Source organism: Nelumbo lutea, chromosome 1, assembly GCF_056320005.1.
Source record: "Nelumbo lutea isolate HS-2025 chromosome 1, American lotus-T2T, whole genome shotgun sequence".
In the NCBI taxonomy this organism is placed as follows: Eukaryota; Viridiplantae; Streptophyta; class Magnoliopsida; order Proteales; family Nelumbonaceae; genus Nelumbo; species Nelumbo lutea.
In genome coordinates, this window is record NC_142684.1 from 180,853,691 (window position 1) to 180,873,563 (window position 19,873).

The 19,873-nt window shown below is 39.2% G+C and overlaps 1 protein-coding gene across 1 annotated transcript; it reads right to left on the minus strand.

Moving 5' to 3' along the window:
- Positions 1 to 357: 357 nt before the first annotated feature.
- Positions 358 to 13,792, minus strand: LOC148879598 (uncharacterized). The gene is made up of 8 exons (XM_088961168.1): positions 13,260 to 13,792; positions 13,074 to 13,169; positions 12,259 to 12,369; positions 11,875 to 12,184; positions 5,735 to 5,825; positions 2,064 to 2,397; positions 1,618 to 1,766; positions 358 to 1,122 (listed from the first exon to the last, which is right to left on the minus strand). The coding sequence occupies exons 1-8, from the start codon at positions 13,551 to 13,553 to the stop codon at positions 609 to 611; spliced, it is 1,899 nt and encodes a 632-aa protein (XP_088817294.1). The 5' UTR covers positions 13,554 to 13,792; the 3' UTR covers positions 358 to 608.
- Between the last annotated feature and the right edge of the window lie 6,081 nt (positions 13,793 to 19,873).

The following is a 19,873-nucleotide window of genomic DNA, read 5'->3' on the forward strand; positions in this document are numbered from 1 at the left end:
TTATCAGAAATAGTATGGGTGATTTAAGACAATAACTTAAGGGTAGCTTAAAAAATTTGCCCTTAAAATGTTTCAATGAAAACGCGTGCAGAGATGGCTAAAAATATGCATCAATCTTCTTTCCTTTTTTTTTTCTGTTAAACTAACGTCTGCAGAAGGAAAAGGTCTCTGTTGCTCATAACTCAGCTAGAGAAGCTAAATTTAGGTCTTTTTTTTCTTCCATTATTATTCCCTTTGTGTTCATTAATCTCATCTTTGTATAAGGGGGCTCCTGAATCCTGAAGTCCCTAGAGAGAGAGAGAGAGAGAGAGAGAGAAAACGGAAGTCTGACGAACTCGATTTGAGAAGAGAAAAATGTGCAACAAATGAGAAGGACATGAATGTTCCAAATATCCTTCGTTATCTATCAGCTTTAATTGGTGAGATAAAATATAGATGACCATCCAAAATTCCCCCACCTTGACGGGGGCAATAATAATGACAACAAAAAACCCCAACGAAGGGGTCTAACAAATAAGAAAATCAGATACTCACCTGCTTCTTTATAGCCTGCTGACTTAACACTACCCAAAATAAAGAAATGCCATACCTCAATTCGAGCAGAGAATTTAAATGCTACCGCCTTCAGCAGCAGCAAGTTTCCTTCTCTGCTGGTGCTCTGCAACCTTGTAATCCACCACCTCACGAAACAAGTTTGCATCAAGCACACAGTCCTTGCTCCCATAAACTGCAGCTTGAACACTTGCCATCAGCTTTGCTATCTCCCTTCCTGAGAATCCTTCAGTCTTGATAGCAGCTTCCCTGATAACATCATCCGACAAACCCTTCACCTCTATCTTCTGTTGCTGTCGACGAAATAAAGATGGAAGCCAGCCAGACTTCCTTTGTCCAACCTGAACAATGTATTTATCCAAATAGAGTTCAAGGAGTTTGAAGCGCTCCTCTTCCCCAGGCAAGGGAAATTCAAGGACCTCATCAATACGGTCAGCAACAGCAGAATCAAGATCACCAGGGCGATTGGTAGCAAGGGCAAGGACTATGTCCTTGGACTGGTCACCTGTGCGAAAGAGGAGGGCATTGAGAGCACTGCGTTGAGCTTCACTCATGTAGGTCTTATTTCGCCTGCAAATTTTGGATATAAGAATTCAGATATCCAGTTATATTAAGGACTTCAACGGCCAATGACATACAAGCTTTTAGTTAGCAAGTTGCCAGATAGCAATGTGATTGGACAGTTGTATAAAGAAAAAGAAATATTATGGTTAATTTTACCATAATAATGCAACCCACAAAGACATTAGAATTGCAGTCTTAGCAAATTAGCCAAGAAATGCAATTTCGGCTAGTTTAAGATTGTTTAAGTAGCTGGCAAGAAAATATGAAGCGCAGCCTCACAGACCTTTCATCTTTTTCTCCACTACCAAATAAAATGAGATTAGTTATATAGCTGGGAACAACACTGGGTAATGGCCTTTTTAGTCAGATGAATAAGATCATCCAAGCATTGCTGTTTGAGTCAGATTGATTGTTGTGCCATGAAATATGGAACTCCTGTAAGGAACACATTCATGAAATCATTTTCATGCAAAAGCATTAGATATATCACACATCACTTACTCGCACAAAAATGCATCTGCTTCATCAATGAAGAGCAATAAGCCCTTCTTGGACTTCTTAGCCCAGTCAAATAACTGGTGTATCTTGGTAACAGCCTGTGGTCCCAGTGGTGCAACATCCCCACCAGTCATCAATGCATAATCCAATCCCTGAAATCATGTTATACAGATTTAGCTGGATGATTAATTGGAAAGAGGATTTTATTGTTTATTTTTCTATTCTTTTGATGAGCATGCATAGTTCGTTTTGAGGGTTCCAAGATGTGGATCCTGCAATCAAGCATGGCAAAAAATTTCACAAGCAAGCATTTGCTCATGTCCAGTAAAAGGTGGAAGAGCATGCATGGAAAACTCAAGCTGGCTTAATAAATAGTTCACGAGCTACCAAATTGGGCCTCCTTTCAGTTTGCATCAAATGAAGCAGAAATAAAGGATAAGATCTCATACAGATTTGCGAGAAAGTTCTCTAGCAGCCATTGTCTTCCCTGTTCCAGGAGGGCCATAGAAGAGCATGTTGCGGAATGGTGCCTGGTGGGATTTTGTATTTGCAGTAGCACCTGCAAGTTGTTCAATTCTTTTTTGAAGAGAAGGGTTCAAAATCACATCACCAAAGCCACTTCCATTTTTGGAAGTAGATCTTTTGTCAGCTTTATGTGATAGTGTGCTCATGGCACGAGAGAAGACACCTGACCAAGGATACTTCCCTCTAGAGGACTCTCTGATCAGAGATGGTTGTCCTAATATTCTATCAACATATCCCCAAACCACCCTAGAACCTTCTCTGCAAGGGAAGAAAGAATAATATCAACTATACCTCGTATTATAGCCAAATCCACAAGAAATGCAAATAAGGAGTAAAACATATCTATGCATTCTTACAAATGATACATATATGCATTAAGAGGATCAAGAAAGCTAATGGCCTGAAGCACGAAGAGTAAAAATACATCAATAGTACTAAATATCAGGCATCGATGACATATACATACATAAGACTCGTATATTCTAGTGGGCTTTATGAAGAAATCAAGAAATACATCATAATCAACACACCGGAAAACATTCAAATTTATCCTAGCATCTAACTGTCATCTTCACACTTCACAGTTACATTCAAATACATATTTCTTTCTTAGAGGCTACAATTAAAGAATCTTTTGGTATTCAAATGGTTATTTTCTATTTATTTTTATTTTAAAAAATAAATGTTCAAAAATTGAATTTTTGACATAAAATTGTATGGGTTTATAGATATATCAATTTCTCTTTTTTAATTAAATAGAAATCATAAAATGGTATCATCATATCATATAGAATATATCAATTTCTTTTTTTATGTAATTTTGTCGAGTTCTCAAATTTCATTAAAAAACACTATGCTTAACTATTTATAAAAGCTCAATTATCCTATCAAACCATAAAACATGCATTGGCACAACTTCTAAGTGACAATATAATTAATGATTATTTACTTATTTAAACTATTACTGTCTATTTTTTTAATTCCAAAAATTACAAAAAAAATCAAAAACATAAATATTGAAGAAGAAACTCCAATTGCTTTGTAGATATGATAGATCATTCTTAGATCTACAACATACTCAATTCTTATGGTCATACCACAAGAAAATATAAATAATTATTTTTTATTATTTAATTTCAAAAATTATAAAATTAATAAATGCTGAAGAAGAAATATCAATTGTTCTATGGATATGATAGATCGCCCATACATCTACGACATATGCAATCTTTATGGGCAGATACAAAAAAATCTATAAATTGTTCTTTTTTTGGTTATTTTATATTTTCCCCATGTTTTTCAAAACAAAAATCATAGATCTACTCATAACACCAAAAAAATCTATGGTTTTCAACACAAGAAATGTAGACCAATATAGACTTAACCATTCTCAAGCATTAAAGCAAAAAAACAAAAAAATCACAATATATTATGAGAAAAAATGAAAAAAAAAAACTGTTTTTGCAATATTTTTTCAAATCTTGCAAAATCTTCAGAAAATTTGATGATTGACACTTTTTTTTTGCAGATCTTACAATTTAGTAATAAGGTTTGCTGTTTTAGAGGCTTTTGGGCAGGGGGGAGTTCCACTTGTGTGCTTTGCCAGAATCATAATGAGTCAGTCAACCATTTGTTACTTCACTGTAGCTTTTCCTTTGAGGTTTGGAATAAGGTCAGGAACTTGCTTGAAGTCCAAAGTTGCTGCCCTGAATCGTTGGTGGATTTTGTGAAGAGTTGAAGAGTCAAAGGCCTAAAAAATGTGGACAAATTGGTGTGGAACTTGGCTCCTGCTGCAGTTTTTTTGGTGCATATGACAGGAGAGGAATGCAAGGATTGTCTTGAATCAACATGGCTCCACAGACAGTTTTTCAGAAAATTTTGGGAAAAAATGTTCTCTTGGCTAACAATAAAAAATGTGTTTAAGTTTCACTGATCAAAAATAATAATAATAAACAATGTGTTTAAGGACAGTAATTTTAACTCCTTTTTAGCTTTTAGAAATCTTTTTGTAAATCAGGGTTTGGAGGTATAGATCTGCATGTGCAGTTTTTGTAAATCCCTGTGTACAGCTCCTTGTTATACATGTTTTTTGGTATTTTAATGATATTATACTTTACCTGTTTCAATACACACACACACCCACCATTTCTTACTGTTCTTCGTATTGGTTATTCAAAGATACAATTCGATGTGCCCCCTATGGGGCGTTGTGTCAATATTTTAAACCTTGAGCAGACCTTTTTCTATAAGCTAGTAGATTTTTTATCATAAAACAACTGCAAATAAAACCACAATGTGATGGCCTCAAAAAAAAAATTAAAGGGCCTATAGGCATAAGAAATTAGGGTCTAGACAATCTGAGGCATGTGTACATACATACATCTAATCTATCGGCGCTTCTTTGGAACGCTCACATGTGCGCATGCACAAACATTCATCTAAACTATTACTTCGTTGGATTACATCCGCACGCAAAGCAACTAGGATCAAGATCACCCAACACTTTTTTTATGAATAGATCATATGAAACAAGTTCAATCTAAGAAATCGTGTCCAATTTCTACCAACCATTTCAGAACAAGAGAATAGCAAAAAGGACCTGAAAAGCAAATGTTACGTTGAACCAAAAATCAAAAGCTCATTTTTCATTGTTCTGGCGTGATCAAGGTAGCTCACAAAAGTTAGGCAGCCAAATGATTTTTTTTTTTGATGAATACAGCAAAATAAAATGTTCTGAATGTTTGGTTGACATCCACAAAAAAATTATCAGATATACAAGGAGAGAGTAAGATGGGAATAAAACTCAAAAACTGATACCGGTTCAGCATCATAATCTGCACCAACAAGAAAAGCAAGCAAGACGGAAAGTAAGTTTTGGCATAGATCCACAACTAGGAACTTGTTTGGTATCATTGCATATAAAGTACTCAAGGTTATGTGCACTTTTTAATATTATATATGGTGCCAGCCAGCCACCACATAGGCAAAAAGGAGAAAATGTTTTCTCAATACTAGGGATGCAACCGGATTGGATCGGATTCAAATCAGGGTATATCTGAATCCGATCCGATTGGATCTCATAAGTATGGATTCGAATTCGAATTCGATGAAGAAGCCAGATTTTCGGATCTGGTCCGATCCGATTTAAATTTCTTTAAAAAATAATTAATTACTACAAGAATTTTAAAATTTAATAATTAAAAAAAAAAAAGAAAAACAAAAAACACAAGTATCTTTTCAACTATTTTCATCATATATATACATGTTTTTTATAAAAAAATAATTAATATAACAAATTTACAAACACACAATATACTTAAAAAGTACTATATGTCTTCCTGAAACCAGCTTCACTCCCTAAACAAGATTTGGCACACATGGATACAAGCACCCATGATGATAGATGTATTCAATTATTCATACACTAAAAGGAAAGTAACTAGTGATTCCACCAACATTGAATGTCAAAACTATGAAGAGCAATGGAATGCATTTCCTACTTTCCTAGCTGCCGAAAAGCAATCCTAAGAATCAATAATCAACATAAAAATGTACATATATTCCAAATCTTCTTGTTCATTAATTCCACCAATACCTCGTTGTGTAGATCCCTGCTGCAAGTGCTGTCACTCCACCAACAGTTACAACCAGCTTATTTTGGTCTGTCAATATGGCCCGCAAGCCACCTACAGAGAGAAGAAAAAAGAAACAATTTAACCAATCTATATGACTAATAACATCCATTCAATATAAAATCTGCATAAAATAAGCATCAATTAGCACTCCCAATAAGCTACTTCTAATCTGATAGATAGTCTAAACTGAACAATATTCATAAAAGTAGCAACACCAACCACAGTATTGCAAGAAATTTTATCAAATTACAACTTCAAGTAAATATGTCTAAGCAAAATGTTGTCCCAGATTAGTAAGATAAGAAACAGAAGAGTCACCGTCTCTTTTCCCTTTTGCTTATGGACCAAAAGTCATTTCCAAAATACCTAAAGAAATTTACCTTGGCACTTATACCAACACTAAGGACAAAAGAAATTGAACTTGATTAACACAAAAAATCCCTCTCCAGAGGATGCCTTTGGATGAGAAAGAAGAAAGAACAAAAGGACCAGTTCTAATTTCAATCTTAATAAAAAATCCTTCAGAGAAGTAGATGATATGAAAGAGCACAAATTCTGCCCATCAATGTTGCATGCACATGGATGAAAAGAACTAAACAAATAAGTAAAAATCCTCTGATTAGTTCTCCATGTTTCATTCACATGTAATGATGGAGAATAAATAATCCCACATAAACCCTCCCTTGGCAATTGCTGATCACAATTTCCAAAAAAAAAAGCCATTATAAGCTAATTTGTCAGTATAGAATATGAAGTTATGAACTTATACACAGCAAAAATCTTACTTTCTATAGCATAACAACTTTGTTAGCAAATAAAAGAACAAGGAAGATAAAAGCTAGTAAGGGAAGAAGATAAAAACAAAAAACACCTTCAAAACCTCAAGTGGCAAAAGGCATTAAAGCCCCACATATACACAAACCCACCCATAAGACAAAGATTCCATCGAGACAAAAAACCACCCTTTTGAAGATCTTTTTAAGGGAGAATCTCATAAAGCATCATTTTCAAACTAAACAGATTTGGAGTGGATAACCGTACTAAAAGTCAAGCCTAAGTGCCTAACAGCCTAACTCAAATATACAACCAACCTTTCCATGTTGGTTACCACTAGATAGAGACAACAAAAACACCAAGCAGCTAATGCAATACAAGTAAGAAATTAAAGCACAGAGTGCCTAGTTCTGGATTATAATTGTCTGAAAGATCATTATTAAACCTATTATGTGTTTCCAAATGAAAGCTTCCAATTAAGAAAACTGACTTCATTAACTTTGAGCTCAAGCTCATGGCCAATTTGGTTTATGTACTCTGCAAAATTCAGCCCCAACCTTCATACAATTTTATATTGACAAGTACAAATATGTGCATACAAAGGATTTTTTTTAATGAAATCTGAAGTTATTTATCAAAAACAAAAGATAAAAAAAGAAGCAGAGGACTCAAACCAAAATAATTGGATAATTGAAACCAAAAGGCATGAATAATTAACTTTAACAGTCTTCAGAAACCCCAATTGACATGAGTAAAACCCTGTAGGATGTTGACCCACTGACATCATATAAACAACAAAAGAAACAAATCTACTTTGAAAGTTCTTTTGTTACACTCCTTTGAAGTGCCCAACAGTAATATTTTCAGCTTTGTCAAGCATACATAGGAAAATAGAAGTACCATTTTCTCACATTAAATTGTGTGGAGATCTTCAGCACCATCAAAATCTGTTTTTTTGGTATCAATGGCAGCATTAGGCAAATGCTTGACAAAGGATAAACCAATAGGAAGAGGCTTATCCTTCAGGGCTGACATGTGTTATGTTTAAGCAGGCAGAGGAAATGACTGATCACCTGCTCATGCATTGCCACATCACTCATAAGATCTGGTTCCATTTCTTAAAATCTGTGAATTCAAGGTCAAAATGCCCACATGGATTATATACTTCTTGAATCCTTGGTGCTTGAAAGGTTTCAGCAGCAAAGGAATAGTTGGAAGGATAAGGCTATGGATTTCTGTGGAAAAAGAGCTCTCACAAGTGCCGACACATGTTTTACTAATTGGACATGGTTTGTTCCATGAGCAGTAGAAGTCAGTCGGTGTGAATGCAATCTTTTCTTTGGGTCCTGCTGAGGGTACTTTTTATTATTTTTACAGTGCCTCAGAGTAATGTTTAGCTACCAAGCTAGCTGAGTCACTCATTGCAATTTTTTTCATCAATAAAATTACTTTGTTCTCTTTAAAAAAAAGTACCCCCGAGAAATAGCTGCATGGAGAACTTTCCAAAAAAAAAAAGCCCTCTGATTCCAAACTGAGAGAGATGAGAGCTCTATAAGGATCTTTCTTTAGTTCAGCTGCTTCATTAAAAGTCAAATTCCCAGCCTGGGTGGCAGCAAAAGGGAAGTGAGTCGTGAACCATGCTGTTGCACCTTTTTTAATCAGGAGGCTGAGTCGTGAACCATGCATACAATCATTGTAGGTAAACAGTGGCTGTATGGTAACTGAAATCCATTCACTTGCAGTGGTGCACACCTTAGTTGGTTGAGGGATCCCTGGATGTTGGTTAAAGGCCTAAACAGGAAAGGTTCAAGATAGAGCTGTCTGGTGAGCAATTCTACTCTTTTGCAATCTTGGTAGCAAAACATTCTCTCTTCAAGGATGCTTCATGACAGAACTTTCAACTTTTGACTATTTTTTATGTGTTTTATGCACTCATTTGATCACTTCCATATACTTTACAGAGTCTTTTTGTACAAGGACACTGCATGTTCTGTTTAAGAGTGTCACTAAAAATATATTGCTGAGTTGGAAGGAAATGGCTAATTCAACCCCATTTCAATTGAAGATAGTCCATTGTGGACTCCGCCAGCTTCTAGTTTTATTGAGTTGAACTTTGATGGAAGTAGTCAAGGTAATCTGGGGCCCTCAGGCATTGGAGGAACATTCAGAGATGAGGAAGGGAGAGTTATTGCTATGTCTTCAGGTCTAATTGGTGTAGGGGATTCACTTAGAGCTGAGGTTATGGTGGTAATGGAAGGTTAAAGAAGGCTAAAGAATTGAATATCAGAAAATTAATTGTTGAAGGAGACTCAAAAGTGGCTATAGGCTGGTTGCAAAAGGAGGAAATCAGATTATGAAAGTTTTCCAACGAAAAAAGAAAGGTCAGTTGGCTATCCAAGAATTCAGTCAGCTACAATGGGATAAGAGAAGTGCTAACTCCTTTGCAGATGCTCTTGCTAAACAGCGGGTGGGAAGGGATCAAATGCTCTGGGCTGTATTGTAATTCTATTTTTTGTTTTTCTCGGGGAGGGTTAAGAGATTTTAGCCCTCCCCTTTCTTCCTCTGTACCTTTCTTTTAATTATTTAATAAAAGTTTCTGTTATTGATAAAAAAAATAGTTACCTTACCTTTAAAAAAACTCTATATGGATATAGAAACACAATAACAAATAAATATGACAAAATCTACCTTCATATGATTTACATATAATGCATTAATTAAGGATTTCACAACTTCTGTTGCTGAGATGAACAATGCAGATAGCATGATATAAGACATTTGGACCAAACCTCTCATTTCTTAAAGTACAAAGACATGGATAGAAATACCAGTATCCTACTCAACATCAGATAGCATGCTTTTACTTTTAATACTTGGAAGACATTTGTCTTCTACGATACCTGTATCCTGGCAATTTCACTGACATCTCTATTACTAGTTTCAAATTGGAAAGTTCAAGAAAATTAATTTTATACTATTACTTATAAAAAAATAGTAAAGTTCGAGAAAATATACCATCTATCCATACATTTTCTTTGACAAATGTGTGAGAGATGATAAAGAAACACCACAAAACCCAAGAAGTATCCAAGCATGATTCGGAGTCCCATTGGTGTGAGGAAAAAAAATGGATTCTTCTCTCCTCTCTCTGTCATTTTTTTTCTTTTTGTGTGTGTGTGGTGGGGGGTCTTCATAAGAACCATAATTGATATCTTCCCTTTCAGCACTTAATTTTGCCTCACCAGTCTGCCCAAGAAAATTGAATGCTCTTCAGTTGCCCTTTTATAGATATTAAACATCAAATTTGTACTGCAAAAAAATAAGGCTCTCAATCCCCCATAACAAGCATGATTCAGAGCCCCATTGGTCTGAGAAAAAAATGGATTCTTCTCTCATCTCTCCATTACCTTTTTTTGTGGTGTCACTTTTCTTTGCTCTCTCTTGACCGGGGGGGGGGGGGGGGGGGGGGGGGGGGGGGGGGGGCGCAGTGTTTTAAAAGCGCAAGGCGCAAAAAAAAACAAAAGAGCAAAGGCCAATTTGCGCATGAGGTGCAAGGTGGGGCGCACGCCTTTTTAAGCAAGGCACAAAATTACAAAAAAAAAAAAGCTAAAAAAATTCAGAAAAATCAAAAAATGCCAAAAAAAATTCAAAAATTCAAAAATATTAAACATAATGTTAATAAAAAATATAAACCTAAATTTTAAAATAAATGTTTTAAAAAACCCATTATCTAAAATTAAAATACATGAACATAACATGTAAAGCATATTCAAATGAAAATTTAAAAATAAAAGCAAACATATAAAGCATTTTCAAGCATGTAAAACCAATAATCTCTTTTTTTTTCCTTAATTGCATTGCTTCAAGTAGCTAATGTGATGTAAAACATATTGCATTTTTTATTATATGAGTCGCCTTTTTACCACGCCCCTCAAGGCAAGCCCAAACAAGTCTATGTTAGGGTCTGAAATTCTTATTTCTCACACAAAAAATAATGATTTTATAACTTTCATTGCCTTTTAAGAAGATTTTTTATTGCAATGAATGAATGAACAACATTAGCAAATAGGGGGTTCTCGGAGCTTTGGTGAGCAAGTGAATCCTAAAAGGCAATGAAAGTTATAAAATCATTATTTTTTTATGTGAGAAATAAGAATTTCAGACCCTAACATAGACTTGTTTGGGCTTGCCTCAAGGGGCATGGTTGGGGGTCCCCCTGCCCAACCGTTAGACTTAAAAAAAAAAAAAAAAAAAAAAAAAAAAAAAAGCAAAAAGCACAAAATTTTAAAAAGGAGCATGCCTGGCAGAGGCACAAAGCGCATCAGGCACACCAGGCGTGCGCCTAGGACCTGGGTGAGGCGCATACCCCAAAATGAGTCTCGCCTATGCACCTAGGCATGCCTCAAGCGCACCTTTTAAATCACTGGGGGGAGGGATGTCTTCCACCCATAACAACCATAATTGATATCTTCCCTTTCAGCACTTAATTTTACCTCACTAGTCTGCGCAAGAGAATTGAACACTCTTTAGTCGCCCTTTCATAGATATTAAAACTCAAATTTGTACTCCTAAAAGATAAGCCTCTCAATCCCCTACCACATACCATATTGTAGGACACTAGGGCCAAAAGCACATTCACAAAGCCTCTCAGCCTAATCCAATTATCCTACCAAAATTGGATCTTGGATCACAAAGTCCGAAACATGATATTGATAACAGTTCATTAACCATGAGAGATGGTTGAGTTCAACTAATTACCTACTAGAAGTAATATAAGGGTTGTGGAAGGGAACAAAAGAAAGGTAACCATGGCATTCAAAAATTGGCAGGCATATAGCTTAGAGTATCGTATCTTCCTTTAGACAACCATATCTATTGATACATTAAAAGCTAAATCATCTTCAATATTTGATTGCTCATTATATCTATATCCTTGAATGATTCAGGCCAAAGTTTGAAAAAAGACTAACCCAAATGGTTGGTCATATGAAATGAAACCTAACCCCCTGTCACATCACTTTGAGAATTGAAACGTGTTGAATGCATGAAACCAGATAGAACCACTTGAACAACTTAATTTTCCATAGAGTTCACTTTCTGTTTTCCAAACATAAATAGATCATCTTACCAATCTATCATGCAATTGAACTTTCTTAATGCCCACACAAAATCACAAATGTATCATGTATCGAACTTGGAACATTGAAATTTTATCTTTTTTTAATATATTGAAATGTTATCAAACACGTTGATCTGGAATATGTTTCAGAACAAAAGTTTTTAACTCATGAAGTATAATGCATGTCTCATGGAATTGAGTTTGCACCTCCTATATGCTCAAATGCCGTGTTTATGGCAGCAACCCATTTCTCTCTCTCAGCATTTGCACGTTCTACTAGCATCCGTCTATTTACCTCTTCTGCTAACTTTGCTTCATGGGCTCTCCCCTCTGCTTCTGCCATAGCCCTAACTCTGATTGTTTCACGCTCTATCTCAGCCTTTTCCCTCTCAGTTTGCCGACGTTGTGCTTGAATCTGTTCTTCTGTTGCTCGCCGAGCTTGCTCTTGCCTGATGGATGATTCTTCTTGCATTTTTACAAGCTCTTGATTTCTTGCTCTTTGAACTTCATTCTCTGCCTGCAGAAAAATAAGGTCGTTAAAACATGCTCAACAATGCAATTCATAATGAATGTTATCAGTTAAGTAGATGCCTGCATCCGTTTCCTTGCCAATTCATCCTCATAACGAGCCATTTGAGCTTTTGTTTGTGCCTGTTGTTGGACAAGTTTTTTCTGTTCTTCATATATTACCCGTTGTCTCTCCTGCAAGACAGATAGAGATAATTTAAATAAAATTAGAGACCGAGAATAAACATACAGTCTAATGGCCCATGACTTCAATACCATAGACATGTAGTAGGATCTGTAAGCATTGTCCATATAACAGAATCCTTTGTTCACTCTGAGATTAAATACTGAAATCCGTGCCCCATTAAGTATACTAGGATTACAGGAGGCTACCAATATCACAAATGAGCACTCAATCCTCCCCCCACCCCAAGTGAAGATACATAAAGAGTGAAACAGTGTAAGAATGGACCAAAAGTTCTGCCACAAGAAAAGCAGTAAATTGCAACGGATGTAGGTTAATTATAAACTTATTCCAGCAGCTGGCTTCTCAATTCTAGTATATTAACGGCAAGTGGAGATGTTTATAGGAAACAAAGCAAAATGCAGGCTACACTGCGTAAGATAATCACAACGTACACAACCATCATTAACTAAATAGTTACATCAAGTATAGTTGTTGAGAAATTAAAGGCGGACGGTTAAAAACAAAAGAATAAACAAATAAATATCTTTAAACGTCAATCTTTTGAATTGCCACTACAATGACCAATGAATTATTCAATGGTAAAAAGAAAAAAGAAAAATAATCATTTCTTGTTTGAAGAGATCAATATCTAAAGACGTGATAAGACAAACAAAAATCCAATACAATGACAACGAAAGAAAAATTGTCTTACGGTCTCATATTGAGCTTGCATTGCCTGAAACTCGGCTTTCTTTGCAGCTAATTCCGACTGCCTCGTCTCTTCTTGTTTCTTCATCACCTCAAACACCTACATACACACCAAAACTCCCTTTAACTTCTCCATAAATAAAATCCATCAGAAAAATCATAACTTTGAACAAAAATCCATAAGTTGAACCTTTTTGGCATGCGAGGAGCTGTTAATCTCTCGTACAGCCTTGGCTCCCCGCTCGAGCGCTTCTGGATCGAACCCGACCGCCGTTGTCCGTGGGTTATCATTCCGAACCCGTTGAGGTTCCTCTTTCGCAGATGACTCGGGCGGAGGAGCTTCATGAGAGGCTTGAGGAGTCAAAGAAGATGAAGAATGTGAAAATGGAGAGAAACTGAAAGGCCCATCGGCGTAAGCATGCTCCACTGCTAACGAAGCCGACGCCAGAGCAGAAACAAGGCCTGCAGCATACGCTCTCGCCATTGTTTTTTGTCTAAAACCCTATAACACAGAAACCCTAGGTTGATATCTTCAACTTTAGAACTATGTTTTCCAGTAATAGTTCGAGAGCTTGGGGAGCAAGAAATAGAAGAAACATGAACCCATCCGCAGTGGAGCATACAAGTCTCAGAATGAGTGAAGTTTCAAGGTTTATGTAGGGTTTTCTCTGTGGTGCCGTGGCGGCGTTGGATGGAACCGTTTTTCGTTTAACGGTGTTTGTTAAGTATGTATGTCTTTGGAACCGTTTATCCAAGGATAAACGCCCATTTATCAAATAAACGTTTTTAAATTTGTTGTTTGGTTAAGTTTAAACTGGGCGTTTCAAGAAATGTCCCTTTACACTTCAGTAATAATAAACGTTTTTCCATTTCATGGTGTTTGGTGGGGCGTTTAAAGATCCAACAGTTAATATATGATACATTAGTCAATCTAACGGTCCAAATTACATATACTTAAATTTGAAAACCGATTTTCAGATCCAACAGTTAATATATGATATAATCCACATCCCGGTGGATATATGATACTTTCAATTTCTCTCTCTCTTTGTTACCCGTAAGGGAATGATGGCTATTAATGTTATTCAAATGACAATTGAGCAAATATCTATCTTCTTTCCAACATTTTATGGGACCACTTCTTTTTTCTTTTGAATAACAAAGATAGCATTTGCAAGGTAGATCAATTTGGGTAAGTCATAGAAATTGACTTTGAACGACAATTGAGCAAATACCTATCTTCTTTCCAACATTCAAAAGACAAATGACTTCATAGAAATTGTGATATCAATGCGGAGCAGCAGGCAAGAATGACACAGTGTAATCAAAGACTTTGAACGGCACAGAGTAATCAAACCAGTATAACTGGGTTTCATGGGTACAAACTGATGAGATGAGAAGATAACATTATTCACCAACTTGAAAACTTCATCTTCTTCCACCTATATATACAATATATATATATATATATATATATATATATATATATATATATATATACCTGCAACCATCCTCTTTAACTATAACACATACATATTATTTTGCTAACTTTGGGCAAACCCAATTTGCCACCTAATCTGTATAAAATTAAATTATATAAGTAGATGATAATTAGTAGATGAAATGGAATGAATGTTATAAAGATTCAGAATTTGGCACTTAGCCCAAATCGGTTCATAATCGCCCCCCTCCCGTGATCAAAAGGGCCCTACACCAAACTGGTTTTTGGGAGATTTGTTCTTTTAATAAACAGCATTGCCCCTTATTTTGAGTACTCTATAAGAAGTTTATAACATCATACATTCAACAAACCTTTCCTGCAGGAAATTGCCAAACTGCAAAGTGGCTGACTTATACTTGACCTCTCCTGCAAAGCTTGAGTTGATTTCATGGCAGAAAAATTGTTAAAACTCTTAATCTGTCAATGGAATGGTATGTGGAATTTCACTAGGAGGTACTGCTTAGACTCCACTTTTTTGGTGTGACCTCCTGCTCTTTCCAACAAGCATCCTAGGTATCAGGCCAAGGTATTATAAGTTAGTATGCCTTGCTGCCTTAGGCCAAGGTATACTAGAGAGAACCAAATTTGTAAACCTCCTCCTTATTCTCCCCCCCCCCCCCCGAGAGTGTTCTGACATATATTTTTTTTATTAGAATGACTATTGTTTTACCCATTTACGCAAATTGGTTATTTTATTAGAATGACTATTAACTCCTTAAAATAACAAAATGTACTCAATGCTTTTAATGAAACTTGGTAGCTTTACTTTCAGGGATTCAAACCTTTATATATTTCAACATATGTCTCTGACATATATTTTTTTTCTTCTTAAAAATATGCCTTGCCAGTACCTAGATCCCAAGGCTGTGTTTGGTATGATAATACTTTGATAGGAAATAAGAGAAATAGAAAATAAGTTGAGGGAGAGTTCCTAGGAAGTTTCACAGGTCTGGTATGCGCATAATGACTCCATTTTTATTTTTTTCTTCAGATGATCATTTCAAAACTATACTACTACTAAAGCTTTGTGCTACAGTACAGACAAACCTCTCTAAGAACTGGGAACTAGGAACTATATCACACATCTATCTCCCATTCAGTATAAGAATTTCTCAAGTGCTACTATCATGATTGGTGTTCGTTAAGGAACTGATGGAGCGCAATCCGGCCGATCTTAGCTGTCAACGAATTCGTCTCTGAGCTGGAGCGTCGGGGAGCCTGAAACGGGAAAGATGAGAGAACTCCGGGGGGGAATCCGATGTGATAACTCCGAAGCTCAAATCGGTAATCTCTCAAAGACAAAGTGTAGACCAGATAGCGCAAAGTTCACATACCTTGTTGTTGGGGGTAAGGGGCCTTTTATAATCACTTCGCGCACTCGCTCCGAAGCCCTTGTCAGGTCAGGCATGATTATCCTTGCATCTGTCAGTTCGGGTGTCATCCTTTCTGCCGGGATAGAACCGTCACTGCCTTTTGTCGGATCCGTCTCTATAACTAGAGATGGCGGTGTCAGGAGGCGGTGGCAGGTGGTCGTTTGGAGTGCGGCCGTCGAGCGTCAGATCCCAAGTCAGCCGGGTGTGCCACCCTTGGGTATGGACTTCCTCGGTGTCAGGCATAGTACGATTTGTTTGGTTTTGGTGCCCAGAGGACGATGTGGTGGAGTGGTGAGCGATGTGAAGTCTTGAGTTCGGAGATATGTCCTGTTCTGCTAAGGCAGGCCAGTTCGGTGAGGTGTGTCCCGAACTGCTTCAAGGCAGGCCAGTTCGGTGAGGTGTGTCCCGAACTGCTTCAAGGCAGGTCAGTTCAGTGATGTGTGTCCCGAACTGCTTCAAGGCAGGCCAGTTCGGTGAGGTGTGTCCCGAACTGTTACAAGGCAGGCCAGTTCGGCGAGGTGTGTCTCGAACTGTTACATGCAGGCCAGTTCGGATTACTGCCTGGTTTGGGGCCAAGGGTGAGTTCGGGCCCCTAGTAGGGAGTTCGGACCGCTGGTTTCTCCCTTTGGTGCTCGCGCCTTAGGCGTGCTTTTGTGTTGAGTTGTTGCCTTTGCCACGTGTTGCATAACTGTGAGGTCGGGTCAAACCTTCCTTCATCAATTGCCCCCCACTCCTCGCGCCAAGGGTCTTGCCCTGGTGCGGGGAGTTTTGCGAGATGGTAGGTGGATTTGTCCCGTTCTTCCAATCTTGATTGCGCGAGGTGCTTTTGCCAGGGTTCTTCGGTTTTCTGGATCATCCGAAAAATGCGGGAGACGTGCATACTGCACACGAATGTTGATGGACGCGGCAGCGCGCATTTATTTCAATTTTCAAAAAGTCGTGCCACTGGGACGTGACAGCGGGTCTTTCAATTTTTGAAAAAATCGCACCACTGCCATTTTGAAGGGATGTGCATTGGCGGTTTTGTCAGCTACAGGGAGACGTGCGGCGCGTTGTCAGTTTCAGAAAGACGTGCACCAGCGCGATGTCGGTTTCAAAAGACGTGCGCTGACGTTTTGCTCTTTTCGGAAAGACGTGCGTCAATCACGTCTCGATCTCAGGGGACATGCGGTTAGCGCGAATGTGGGCCATCGGATTGTCTTTGATATGCACTGTTGATTCTTGGTTACTGTAGCTATAAATAGTAGGGGACCCCAGTCGATTTGTCACTTCTGCGGTTTGCCTCTTGAGCTCGTATCCAACTTTTCAGCTCGCATCCAGGGTTTCAGTTCGCGTCTAGGTTGGTTACTTAGCCTTCAAGGTTTTTTGGCTTCTTCCTGTCTCTGAGGCCTTCAAAACTTTCTTCCGATGAGTCTTCCTGAATCCACCTCTTTTCCTCGATGTCTAGCTTTGATAGCTTAGACGACTCTTCAAGTAGGACTGATGTAGGTTCTACAAACCGAGCCGTATCCCCCGACTGCCTTAGTGATCCTGAGGTGGAACTTGAGGATGACTATGAACCCGTAGGCCGAGCCGCTTCGGGCAATTTGGCGTCTACCTCTCGCCGAGGTCGGATGCTAGACAGGTTTGGTCCTTCGACCATGATGCCCGAGGGTCTCCAATCTATACTTATATCTTACAATCTGCCTGGGGGGTATACATATTTCATTCCTTCGGGTAGCTTCTCTTGGGAACACGGTCCTGATGAGATCGTGATTTTTCGAGAGCAGCTCGCTGCGGGGTTGCGACTGCCTTTCCACCCCCTTCTCGTCGAGGTCATAAACCACTTCGGCATCACCATTGGCCAGCTTCATCCGAACTCTATTCGGAACCTGGTGGGGACAGTCTCCCTCTTTTGTGAACAGAACTTCCCTTTAGACTTTGAGATATTCTCCTCTATCTTGATGCTCAAGAAACAAGCGGGTTCTCTTCCTGGGGGAAGACGGGCGTATTACCTTTCTCCTCGCCTTGGCTTTAAGCTTCTGCACGAGCTTCCCAATAAGGTCCCGGCGTGGAAGTGGGACTACTTCGGTGTGCGAAGTGCACAAGGGTGGCCCTTTCAGACCAGGTGGGGTGAGGCCGCTCCTGATTCTGGTGTTACCCTTTTCTAAAGAGATGGTGAAGGGTCTCGGCAATGGGCACGGCAAGGTTTAAAGTGCCACTAGTACTTGACGGAGGCCAAGATTATTGCGGCTAGCCTGAGTTCGGGTAGGTTTCTTAGCTCAGGTTTCTTGTTTGCTTTGTTTTCTTGTTCTTTTCTGATGCGGAACTCATTTCTGCAGGTGTGATGGACGCAGAGAGAACTCATGGGGGGCACCTGTTCCAAGGCATGAAGAGGAGGAAGCGGGTCGCCAAGCGAACTCGTACCGAGCTGCCCCAGATGAGGAGCCTCAAGTTCCAGGCCACACACCGGAGGATCTGCCCAAGGAGCCCAAGGTGACTCCACCGATGCATGAAGCGGCCGGGGTGCCTTACGCTGAGACCACTCACACGGGTGCTCCTGCTTACTCCAGCGCTCCTGCTCACTCTGGGTCTGCTCATACGCGAGCTGGACCCTCGGGTTCAGGAGCTCAAGGGGAGTTCAGGAGCGTGTTGACGCCGAACTACACTCTTCAGAAGAGTAGGGAGGCTACTTTCCCCGAGGAGATCGCAGCGTGGACCGATCTTCCTTTAAATCAGGTCGCCTGTCGCACCGTAACACACGCTATGGTGGTAAGTTAGATTTCGTCTGCCTTCTTCATTTTCTATCGCTTTTGTTGTTGTTGCTTGTTTCTTTTGGTAGGTGAATTCTTCTATTCATGCCTTAGCAGCCCAAGTGGAGAGAAGCTCGCGACAGGCGCGAGCTGCTGAGGCGGCCGCTCATGCTGTCGAGGAGGCCTTCCGTGCCGTCGAGGCGAATACCCGAGCTACTGAAGCAGCCGCTTATGCAGCCGAGGAGGTTGCTCGCGTCCCTGTGGCCAGGCAGGCGATGTCTCAGCGGGATGCCAAGGCAATGGGGGTAGTCGTCAAGCACATGGCGGACTTGAGATTGGATCTGTAGCATCAGGTCGAATATCTTCAGGAGGACATCAGGGAGAAAACGTAGATTTTCTCCCAAGGCATTGAAGACGCCAAGAAGAAGGCCGTTGAAGACTATATTGTCTCTCCGTGTTTTGACGACCTGATGGTGGATTATTACAGAAGGGGGTTCAAGTTGAGCCGGTGGATGATCCGGAACACGTACCCCAACCTCGATGTTAGTGCCATATCCACTTCGTGTATAACTCAGGAGATGGCCAATGCTGTCGATGCTGAGCCGGATTCTGAAGGAGAGGCAGGGCCTTCGGGTGCTATTGAAGTGCCTTCTGATGGTGAATAAGTAGCTCCGGTCATGTAAAGATTTTTTTTTTTTTGGAGGTGTCTTCTGACGGCCAATGTACTCCTATTTCTTGGAATGGAATAGACAATCTTTTTCCCGAACTAATTCTTTGTCAAACTGATAATATGCCATTGTTTCTTGTCCAGGTTAATGTACTTAGGCGACCTCTTTTGGCGCCAAGGCTTTTGTAGCGAACATATTTTTTTTTTTGTCGAGCTAATAGTATGCCCGACTTTTCTTTGCTTGCTTACGCCGAGGTTCCTCCTTTTGGCTCTGCGTCATGGCCCTAAGGCCCTTGTAGCGATTTTGCCCACTTCGCTTGGCGGTTTATAAGTAGTATCGCCTTAAGTTAACAATGTTCCATGCTCGGGGTACTTGCTTGCTTTCTAAGGTTTCGAGCTCGTATGCCCCCCCGAGCGCTCTCTTTACTTTATAGGGCCCCTCCCAGTTTGGTCCAAGTTTGCCAATGCCTGGTTCGGGCACCATAATCTTACAAAGGACCAGGTCGCCGACCCGGAAGCTTCGCTGCTTTA

What these genes read in the sequence shown, in the direction of transcription:
- LOC148879598 (XM_088961168.1), bottom strand. Translation starts at nt 13,553, where the DNA reads ATGGCGAGAGCGTATGCTGCAGGCCTTGTTTCTGCTCTGGCGTCGGCT. An exon ending in GCAGGGATCTACACAACGAG is followed by an intron (nt 2,398 to 5,734) that starts GTATTGGTGGAA and finishes CTTCCCTTGCAG; the next exon opens with AGAAGGTTCTAGGGTGGTTT. An exon ending in GCAGATGCATTTTTGTGCGA is followed by an intron (nt 1,123 to 1,617) that starts GTAAGTGATGTG and finishes CAAAATTTGCAG; the next exon opens with GCGAAATAAGACCTACATGA.